At 35.3% G+C, this 12,078-nt stretch overlaps 1 protein-coding gene across 2 annotated transcripts in view; it reads right to left on the minus strand.

Moving 5' to 3' along the window:
- Positions 1-3,332: 3,332 nt before the first annotated feature.
- Positions 3,333-12,078, minus strand: part of BMPR1A (bone morphogenetic protein receptor type 1A) — a 142,041-nt gene continuing 133,295 nt past the window's right edge. For both annotated transcript variants that reach the window (XM_030862811.3, XM_030862812.3), the window contains 4 exons: positions 10,505-10,802; positions 8,455-8,630; positions 7,296-7,426; positions 3,333-7,208 (listed from right to left, as the gene is read on the minus strand). In XM_030862811.3, coding sequence (XP_030718671.1) covers positions 7,083-7,208; positions 7,296-7,426; positions 8,455-8,630; positions 10,505-10,802 — 731 coding nt within the window. In that variant the 3' untranslated portion in view covers positions 3,333-7,082. The remainder of the gene's footprint in view (positions 7,209-7,295; positions 7,427-8,454; positions 8,631-10,504; positions 10,803-12,078) is intronic.

Below are 12,078 nucleotides of genomic sequence, written 5' to 3' on the forward strand. Positions count from 1 at the left end.
GACATAAATCACAGCAAGATCCTTTTTGACCCATTTCCTAGAGAAATGGAAATAAAAACAAAAATAAATGGGACCTAATGAAACTTACAACCTTTTGCACAGCAAAGGAAACCATAACCAAGACAAAAAGACAACCCTCAGAACGGGAGAAAATATTTGCAAACGAAGCAACTGACAAAGGATTAATCTCCAAAACACACAAGCAGCTCATGCAGCTCAACATCAAAAAAACAAAAAACAAAAAACAACCCAATCCAAAAATGGGCAGAAGACCCAAATAGACATTTCTCCAAAGAAGATATACAGATTGCCAACAGACACATGAAAGAATGCTCAACATCACTAATCATTAGAGAAATGCAAATCAAAACTACAATGAGGTATCATCTCATACCGGTCAGAATGGCCATCATCAAAAAATCTACAAACAATTAATGCTGGAGATGGTGTGGAGAAAAGGGAACCCTCTTGCACTGTTGGTGGGAATGTAAATTGATACAGCCACTATGGAGAACAGTATGAAGGTTCCTTAAAAAACTAAAAATAGAACTACCATATGACCCAGCAATCCCACTACTGGGTGTATACTCTGAGAAAACCATAATTCAAAATGAGTCATGTACCACAATGTTCATTGCAGCTCTATTTACAATAGCCAGGACATGGAAGCAACCTAAGTTCCATCAACAGATGAATGGACAAAGAAGATGTGGCACATATATACAATGGAGTATTACACAGCCATAAAAAAAGAATGAAATTGAGTTATTTGTAGTGAGGTGGATGGACCTAGAGTCTGTCATACAGAGTGAAGTAGTCAGAAAAACAAATACCATATGCTAACACATATATATGGAATCTAAAAAAAAAAGAGAAAAACAAATACCATATGCTAACACATATATATGGAATCTAAAAAAAAAAAAAAAGGTTCTGCAAAACCTAGGGGCAGGACAGGAATAAAGATGCAGACATAGAGAATGGACTTTAGGACACGGGGAGAGGGGTAAGCTGGGATGAAGTGAGAGAGTGGCATGGACATATATACACTACCAAATGTAAAATAGCTAGCTAGTGGGAAGCAGATGCATAGCACTGGGAAATCAGCTCGGTGCTCTGTGACCACCTAGTGGGGTGGGATAGGGAGGATGGGAGGGCGACGCAAGAGGGAGGGGATATGGGGATATTTGTATACGTATAGCTGATTCACTTTGTTATACATCAGCAACTAACACAACAATGTAAAGCAATTATACTCCAGTAAAGATGTTAAAAAAAAAAATCTAGGCCATGAGTAGTGAGGTGGGTGCAGGGAGCACTGGGGTATCTGGAATCACTCTGAATTTCATTCTGAGCAAGTAACCGGACAAAGACCAGAAAGATAAAGTTCAGAGAAGTAACAGGTAGGCCACATATATTGCATCTAAAAAAGAGAACAATTCAGCAACAATTCAATAACCTTTCAGCCCTAGTCTCTGCTTCTATCTGAAATATTTTTTCATGTACCTTTGCACTTGAACTAAGTTTCCTTTTACTGATTCCCAGCTTCAGGGTGACTTGCCCATTTGCTCTCACCCTGAGCTCACAGTGTTTAACTCCCCATGACTAGAACAGTGCCACTGCCATTAGGTGGCCTCTGCCTACACTCCTGGCCAGTCACCTGCAGTGGACTGTGTCCACTTAGGCTATACTGCTCCAGGGCTGAAGCCAGGCTTTCTTAGGAATATGCATCCAACTGAAGTATGAAGTGCAAGAAATGGTCCATGCATTAGCAACAGACAGATAAATATTTCTCCAAGAGAATGAAGACTTAATGACTGAATTAGCAGCTGCTTAAAATTACCTACAAGGATAAGACTATTCTGGAAGAACAGTATCTCATTTCTTAATGTCTACTCTATTAATGCTACTAATAATGTTAAAGAAACCTTGGAAATAGTCACTCTTCAGGGAGAGTAACATTATGCTGAGAAGGAAGAATTAATATATTTACCCAGTTTTTGAGTCAGCTTTTTATAGATGGAAAAAAGCTAGGAAGTATTTGATAGGCCCAAGAAATCCCTGAGTCTTCTTTATCAAGCTGCACAAGAGTACATGCTATTGTTTCAAGAAACTGTCTTACAGTGACACTAAATGCGGATTCCAGTAAGGAATCTATAATAGGCTATCTCCAAACTTTTTTTTTTAGCGGGGTGGGGTGGGGGTGGGGAGACATCAACTAGTAACAAATCTTTTATAAGGATTTAACATGTTCAAATGCCTACAAAAAGGCATCACAAGGCACACTGAGTGAATTTACACACAACTGAAAACAGCTCTGACAGGTGGTGAGAACGATATTGCTACAGAACAGAAGGAAAGCTACCTTTACTTCCATGAAGTTTAAGCTTTTAAAACAGCATTTGTTGCAGCAGGAACACCATAAGGCCAGATAAATGGATTACACTACTCTAAACTAAAAGAAGCTAGTTACAGGCAAGAAATCAGGCACTCTATTAGCAGAAAGAGAAAAAACTTCGAAGAAATTACCTGGCCAGGTAGTGAGATGAGCACTCTCTTACACTGCTCTTAGGAGTGTAAATGAGAAACCCTTCTTGGCAGCAAGATTGCAATATTTAAAGAATCTCAGATTTTTTTTTTTTCATCTTAAAGAATCTTTAAAAAGTTCATATCCACTGGTTCCATTTTTAGGAGTGTAATCTAAGAAAATAAATATATGAAGATTTATGTACAAGGATGTTCAATATATTGGTTATATTTTCCCAAACAATGAAAATAACCCAAATATTCAACAGGGAATTATAAAAATAAATTGTTCCATCTACTTAGTGGAATGCTATGTAGTCAATTTTTAAAAAAATGTTTTCAATGGATATATAATGACATGTTCTATCTTAACATTTAAAAAAATATGCAGCAGCAAAAAAGATCAAAAAGAAACATTCAACTGTAAATAGTTGTACTATCTGGCAATAGGATTTTGAATGATTTCATTTGCTTCTTTATTCTTTCCTATGTTTTCCAAAATTTCTGCAATGAGTACATATTTTTAGAATTAGAAAAAATGTTTTGTTCTTTTTTTTTTTTTAAAGGAAAATAACCCTTGGCTATAATAGGCTTATATAACTATTATAACTTCTCTATCTACACAAAGGAAAGTGTGTGTGGCCACTTACCCGCCCTGTGTCCACACTGGGTTTCTGGTGGCTGAAATGCACATCTCAGGGACATCTGTATGTACACTAACTTATTTGTTATAAAATTTCACTGGATAGGTGACTTCTGATACACAATACAGTCCAAGCAGAGTATCACAAAACACATCACTAAAGTATACTAAAATAAGGTTATTTACTTAAAAATGATACACTGGATGTAATCTATATATAGAACAAAGCAATTAATGGTAAACTTAATAAGGCACCTTTTAAACCAGATGCTGTACAAAATACATTTAGTGTGTTACATATCAAAGATGAATCTATATTTTTGGTGTTTTACAAATGCATAATAAAACTGCTTGTTTTTAACCTTCTTTCAGCGTATATGTACAACTTTCCTAATTAAGCTATAATGATACTTTCATTTTATACAATATATACTACATTTTAGTTTTTAAATGGGCAAAGACAACAGTCACTAAAAGCGCTTAAATAATTCCATTGAAAGCATAGTACAGAGCACAAGGTAAAATTACAATATATTTAATCCTTGGCAAAAGCAGTATTCACATACCTTCCTTATAGGATGATTACACATAGCTTCATGTGATGCTGCCCTAGATTTAATCTGCTCTTTATGAATGTATCAGCTCTCTGCAGTTTTCACTGTGACTCTCATAATAGCACTGAGGCAAGAAGATGAACTGCTACACTGCTATTTTAACATCTGACCCAAGCAAATAATAAATATTACCACTTTTAAACAGTACAAGAGCTGCAACAATCTTTTTTAAAAAAAATCAATTCGTATTTCTGCTGTTGAAATTATTTTAGATATTTAGAAACATTTCAAAACGTGTATGAAAAGAAAAATAAATAATTTAATTTATAAAATCTTGCCTGGAATAAATTATTCAATATCAAATTTGATCTTGGGCCAACTTAGAGATGTATTGATTCTTTAAACATTGTATTGCATTTTTGTTCTAAACAGAAGCAAAGCATCTGGGGAAAAAAAGGTACTGAATAGAGCGAATAAATAAAAAATCTGGCACATTCTAGGAAAACATAATTTTCAAAAACTATAGGTCACTTTCTAAGCTCAAAAACACTCCTGAAATTGGAAAGGCAACACAAAATGTTGATTGAAATATCTTTTGTGAAAACATTTCCAGAGAAACCAGATTTGAATTTTATGCTTCAGAAACTTGTCCAATAAGAAAGCACAGGGAAAGTTTAGACTAGACACACTGAAGCCAATTCCTAGCATGCATGCCCTTAATTCTAAAGATACTGATATTTACCAGTATAAAGAGAACTCATAAGGAGAATTTTCTTTGAGGGAGGATTAACTTGTTATATTCAGGTAGTTTTGGTTTTTTGTTTGTTTTGATGTTTTAATTATTTAAAGGGATGACAGACAGAAGCTACACATTTTTAAGATGCTAAGTTGTAAGCAGGACCAAATAATGGCTTCCAGGGTTTTACAAATTATTATTTATGGTACTATGTAATACTTCCTCTTTTACTCTTTAAATATTTAAATATGAACTTAGAAATTTAAGAGTAAGAATAAAAGGAGAGAAAAAATAGATTTCATGCAACTTTTTTTTGACTTTAGGATTTCAAAAATGGAATCATTTGCTTTGTAAAGAACATGTAATATTAGAAAATATTTTTATTGAACAAGTTTCTTGGTATCACTTTTAATAGACCAATTTAATTAAAAAATCATTATAATGCTCTTGTACTTACATATTATCTGCAATTGTCTGCTTCCACATACTATTTTAACATTTCTAAGAATAGAGTTTGCCTTTCCTTACATTTTTTTATTATTAAGATGACAAATTATTTTCAAGATTTACAGTTTATCAAATAAAAAATAAATCAAGGTTAACCTTACACTAAGTAGAGCTCATAAGTATTCTTAAATCACTTGGAAATTTAGATAAAAATACCTGTACTTCTCAGTACAGAGATGGGGAAAACATTCTCAAACAGGAAGTTACTGGGTACTATATATATCAATATATAAATTTACTTATCTTGATAAACACTTCAAGCTTTAGTTATGTAAGATGAAAATTATTAAACTTGGTCAAAACTGTTAAAGCAAGTCTCAAATTTGTGATTGATATATAGACAAATATGTAAGCATTTCATCCTTAAATGTCAGTCGCATTTTTGGCAATGGATGGATACATGCTCTGATTCCTCCCCTTTAAAGATTTTTTAACTACGCTGTGATATAATCACATTTATTTTATGCTATATTCAAGAAAACTGTCTCACTTTATGCACCCATGAGTTGTTTGTTCAGAATAAGATATTAATATTTAAAAGGCGTTACAGAAGTATAGTTAGTTTAAGTAGATCAGAATTACTCCTTGGGGAAACAAGGCATCCATAAATATGTAGCATTTTATTGAATAACAGCTATATGGTATAGATATAGGTACTGACTAGATATTGAACTTTTTGCCTGATTCTTCACTGTCTTCACAAACTTACGGAACAGAAATCATAAAACCAAAAATCTCAAATGATTTAAATGTCTAAAACAGTTGTTGACAAATGTGTATTAACTCTGTGACAGAAATTTCTAATTGAGGGATCCTTTCATAAAGGAGAACTGAGATGATGGCATCTTAATGAAAGGCTATACCTATGGTTAGTTCTTGATATTTAAACAAAGTCCTAGACTTGATATACTACTTTGCATTAATTCTGAAAATTTACATGTAGTTCTTCTACTTTACAACTTTTTTTTTCTGAAGATCTTTTAATTTTTTTTCCCTTAAGGATGGGATATGAGGTACACATGAGCTGGTTTCTATAGTATGAATGTATGTACATATATAAAATATGGTTGTAAAGGAGCAGGTGTTTTGCAAGTAAAGCATATTACATGCAAAATATAAATAACTTCCCTTTTAAAAGTTACTGAGAATAAAGAATACAGAACATGGTTATAGGCACTTAAATTGCTATCAAATGCAGTAATTAGTATTCACTTCAATAAGAAGTGTTTTCTTTAGAAGGTTCATGGCATTGGAAGTTCCAACTTTGGATAGGATGCTTTTCATGACAAAAATAATAATTACCAGAAAAAAAAAAAAGTTTGTGGTGGGAGGAGAACAGTCCAAATTTACATACACTTTAAACTCCTTTTGGCCTTTATATCAACTTTAATGTTAAAAAATAAAGTTGGTGGAGAAGCTAGCTCACTTGCAAGGTAAATGGCTTTTATGTGATTGGCAAATCTTGGTCAGATAATGCATTTTTAAAGCACAAAACCAACAGCCACCAATATCTTCCTGTGCATTCATAAATTATTTTCTTCTAATTCAAATGGCAGCAGAGGAATTCTGGTATGCATGTATGTACACAGACACACACACACCATTATCAAGGCATGACAAACTATCATAAACTAAGCAGTATCCCAAACAGATCATGATCCATAGGCTGTTTACAAAGGTAGAATACAAATAGATTAAATTTTCTCAGGTAGAAGGTAAAAGTGTACATTTCTCCATCTCTGCTGAATTCATTTATCTTCTTAAGGCTTTCACAGAAAGCACCATTTTATGAACAGGTAATTCAGTACCCAGAGTTTGACTGGAGACATTAATCAGGATTGAAGTCTTGATGCAGTTCATAAAAACCCAATAAAAAAAAGGCATCAAAAACCACATTTATAATAAAGCTGTCCATATATAAAGAACGAAGTGTTTAGAAGTTCCCAGCTTGTATTCTACAGAGTACTGAAAGGTTTAATATTAGCAGCCTGTGAAGGTGTAGTGAGGAAAGAGTCTGAGAACCAAGTTAACATCCTTATTCTGTTCTAATTCCACCCGTTCCTTGGGTGAAAACAGTTCTTGCAGTCTAGAATTTCTCCTCATGATTATTTGTCTGTCAAATCTTTACATCTTGAGATTCAACCATCTTGGCAAGTGTCTTCTTGATTCTCAGAGCTGTAAGTCTGGAGGCTGGATTGTGAGCCCAGCATTCTGACATTAGCTTCAAAACTGCTCGTAGACACTGAAAAGTAAAGAGAATGTAGTGAGTAGGTAAATATCGTTGGCAACACTCAGCAATCACTTCCTAAGGGGACTGAATTCCACTTACTTCATCACTGTTCCATCGATTAGACACAATTGGCCGCAAACGTTTGACACACACAACCTCACGCATATCTTCATATGATGGATCATTGGGTACCATGTTATAATATGGCAATTGGTACTCTTCTACAATTCCTGTAGTGAGTTAGAAGGTATAGTGGGCACAAAAATGGTGGCTGGACAAAACACATCAATCCATTCAGTACCTTCTACTGAACTATGGAACTGAAACAAATCCCTCCACAAAGAAGAAAAGACTACAGAGTGGATGATTCACTTTTAATAGTAAATGTATGTTCTCTTTTTTTTATGTCTAATTATCTTCTCTACCCCCACCATAGCTGTCCATATTGGACGTACCAATATCCCTTAAAATAAGCAAGGTGAACCACTCACTTACCCTAAATTTTCAGTCTAATTATTTATGTACACAATTGTTTCTACTAATGAATGAGGTTTTAATTTTTTTAATTATTTTTTTTTCTGCAGTAGAAAGACAACATATATGCAGAAAAGAGTTAATAAAGCAGACCTGAAACTGCTATTCTTAAAAGGCCTGCTTGCAAGACTGGCACTTGACTGGTGTCTGAGAACCTGCCTGGTAAACAGCTCCCTACACTCAGATAAAACTAATGAAAAGGTGAGTCACTGTGCCTAGACTGTTTGTGCCAACAATATGGTTTATGCTGGACACCTGGCTTTCTTTCTAGAAGTTTGGAATTTTGATACATACTAGACAGAGGATGCCCACGGGACCAGCCTCCAAAAAAATCTTTGGGTACTAAATCTCTAATGAACTTCCCTGGATGACAATATTTTACACATTATCACAATTCATTGCTGGAGTAACTTAAGCAAATCCCGAGCGACTCCACTGGGAAAAGACTTTTGGAAGCTTGTACCTGATTTCCTCTAAACTTTCTGCCCCATGCACCTTTTCCCCTTTGCTACTTTTGATGTGTAGCCTTTCAGTGTAACAAATTTTAGCTGTGAAGACAACTATATGCTGAGTCCTGGGAGTCCTAATGAAATCACAGAACCGGGGAGGGGTTGATCTTGGGGATCCCTGACACACACGACATCTAAATTATACAACTGGAGCTGTTATTTTTTGAATGATGAGTATACAAACATAACCAGAAACATGCTACCTAAACTCCTACCTCCTGTGATACAACGACGAGCCATTTCCCAAATAATCAGGCCAAAGCTATAGATGTCAGCCATTATGTAGGGCTGGAAATGGTTTTTATTCAGGCTTTCATCTAGCACTTCTGGAGCCATGTAGCGTTTGGTACCCACCCTAGTATTCAAAGGTACATCAACTTCATTTGTATCACTGAAACAGAAGACAGACAACGTCCAGGTTGAGGGCCAAGAACAAAATCGTTTCTCATCTATTTTTGTCTCATATTGTAAAAGTCAGGGTCTCTCTCTGTATGTATATAACAAAATAAAATAAAGATCTATCTATCTATCTAATATGTCTACATCCCCTTAACAGAAATCCTTGGGGTCAGATGTATTTTGAAATTCAGCATCTTTCAGATTTAAAGAAGTAATATACCCTTTAAATATATACTATATATTATATAAATCTCCAGCAGGGTCTGCAGCAGTACTCAATCAAAATCATTAGTAAGTATACAGTGAAAAACTAAGTATGAATGTTCATACTAAGCTGGATAAATAAAGACAGTAAATACCTCACATCAGTTCAGGCCAAGTTTTGTCACCAAACAAGTTTTGTGCCTCTCTAAGAAAGAGAACAATACTGAATATAAAAAAAGTGGTACATAATTATATCCCAGAACAAGTGAATGTGAAAATTAATTGAGAGGAATCATTTGCTTTTATCATTCTCATGTGATCCTTTGTGACTTAGGATTACATTTTTTTTCTTTATGGATCCAACCAACTTAGTTCTACTGTGAGTAATGTTTACATAATCATATTGAAATGATGTTTATTGTTTTTTTCAATTTTTGGAGTAAATTTTAGAGTTAGAAGACATGAATGGTTTGTTTTTAGGTCTCCAGATCTATTAGGTTCTGAAAACTACTCTGAGGCAGAGATTAATATAATGTATTTTATATTTTCTTAAATTAGCATCTGATGAATATTTGAGCCAATAAACACTCCACTGATTAAAAACAACAGGATTAGAATACTGTAAAAATGATGGAAGAAGATTAAAAATTTTTAATGTTTGCTTTATTATGGACTAGTACTTCTATTTTATGGCCTGAAATGAGTTTTGAAATGTGAAATGGCTGCTGTATTCCAGAATTATAACATTAAAACAATTTAAATGGTTTTCTAAAAATCTGATATTCTCATTGTTTAAAAATATTGACAATATCAAGTAGTGATGAAGAAATGGCATACTTATATCTTGTTTATGGGAATGTAAACTGATGCACGCTTTCTAAAGGGATAACCTAGATAATTAATTAATAACATACTATTAATAACTTAATATGTACATACTCTCTGTTTAGCCCCTTCTCTAGCAATCCATCATGAAGAAATACTTGTACAAGTATTCAAGGATATTATATATGGATAAAATACAATATTCATTAAAACATTTATAAAATAATAGAGATAAACTGGAGGTAACTTTAATGCTTGTCAGTTGAGTCACAGATGAAATAAATTATAGTACATCTATAAAACGGAAAACTTTCCTTAACACTGTTAAAAAGAATGAAGTAGATCTATATATACTGAAACGGAAGGGTGTCTAAGACAATAAAAAGTAGGAAATCAAGAATTATGTAGAATAGGATGTAATTTTTGTTAAAAACAGAAAACACAATGACAACAAAACACGAAGACAGGGCTTCCCTGGTGGCACAGTGGTTGGGAGTCCGCCTGCCGGTGCAGGGGACACGGGTTCGTGCCCCGGTCTGGGAGGATCCCACGTGCCACGGAGCGGCTAGGCCTGTGACCCATGGCCGCTGAGCCTGCGCGTCCGGAGCCTGTGCTCCGCAACGGGAGAGGCCACAACAGTGAGAGGCCCGCGTACTGCAAAAGAAACAAAACAAAAAAAAACCCACGAAGACAAACCCCACCCCCAAACCCAATTTATATAATTATATAAGCACAAATACATGTTTGGAAATCCACTGTCCTGAATACAAATACAAACAGGTAAATATCTTTAGGAGATTACAATAATTTCAAAACAATAGGTAAAGAACCACTCACCTGTTGAATTTAACAGCAAGGCCCAGGTCAGCAATACAGCAACTTCCATTTTTCTTGATGAGGATGTTTTTGCTCTTTAGGTCGCGATGAGCAATTGCAGGCTTTCCTTGAGTGCCATAAATTTCTGTGTGGAGATGGCACAGACCACAGGCAGCTGAATAAGCCAACTTAAGCAGGGCTCTGGTGTCTAGTGTAGCACATTTCAGGAAATCATAGAGAGATCCGTTTTCATGGTAATCGGTAATCAAATAGAGCTGAGTCCAGGAACCTGTACCTTTAATATCTGCTGCTATAAAACCTGTTCAATTAATGAATTTAAAAGGTTAGTTATCAGATGTAGCTAGGAAGAATAATGAATGCTCATTTAGGATACTGAGAATAACTTAGGTATAATCTACAGGTAATAAAAATTTAACTTGTCTGACAAAATCTCTTGAATATATTACCAAAACTTTTATTTCTGTCATTTACATATAAAAGTCTATAATTTTGTAATTAATTTAAAGTAATCTTAATAATCATAAAAATGATAATATGACTAAGAAAAAGATCATATATATAATAACCTAGGGAAATGCTATTAATCTACATGATTCTGTAAGGATGAACTATAAAGAAGGAATGTGGAAAAGGCTCTTCATTTCAAACTGAAAAGTGGACCCATTAAAATAATAAAGTTAGTGCTTCCCTGGTGGTGCACTGGTTAAGAATCTGCCTGCCAATTCAGGGGGCATGGGTTCAATCCCTGGTCCGGGAAGATGCCACATGCCTTGGAGCATCTAAGCCCGTGCACCGTAACTACTGAGCCCGTGCTCTAGAGCCGGAGAGCCACAACTATTGAAGCCCACGCGCCACAAGTACTGAAGCCCGCGTGCCTAGAGCCCGTGCTCTGTAACAAGAGAAGCCACTGCAATGAGAAGCCCGCACACTGCAATGAAGAGTAGCCCCCACTCGCCGCAACTAGAGAAAGTCCGCATGCAGCAACGAAGACCCAACACAGCCAAAAATAAATAAAATAAAAATAAAATAAAATAAAAATAATAAAGTTAAATATGTTCAACTAAGAGTTCGCTCCTAACTAAGCCAACTCCCACTTGCCCATCAATGCCTTATCACATTTTCCTTTTCAGCCTGGCTCACTGACAAGCAAGTTCACAATACTGGCCTCCTTTCTTTCTCCTTTCTCTTCTCCCTCTCTTCAGAAAAAGGTGAGTGCTGAGTTGAATAATGTTCCCCCCGCCCTGCATTCATGTCCACCTGGTACCTATAAATGTGACCTTATTTGGAAACAAGGTCTTTGTAGGTATAATCAAGTTCAGATGAGGTGATACTAGGTTAGAGTGGGCCCTAAATCAATGACTAGTATCCTTATAGGAAGAGGGAAATATGGATACAGACACACAGGAAGAAGGCCATGTGCCAACAAAGACAGAGATAGGAGTGTGGTCTCCCAAGCCAAGGAATGCCGAAGATAGCTGGCAATCACCAGAATCTGGAAGAGGCAAGGAAGGGTCCTCCCCTAAAGCCTTCAGAGAGCATGGCCCTGTCAACACCTTGATTTTAAACTTCTGGCC

This window comes from Globicephala melas, chromosome 16, assembly GCF_963455315.2.
Source record: "Globicephala melas chromosome 16, mGloMel1.2, whole genome shotgun sequence".
In the NCBI taxonomy this organism is placed as follows: Eukaryota; Metazoa; Chordata; class Mammalia; order Artiodactyla; family Delphinidae; genus Globicephala; species Globicephala melas.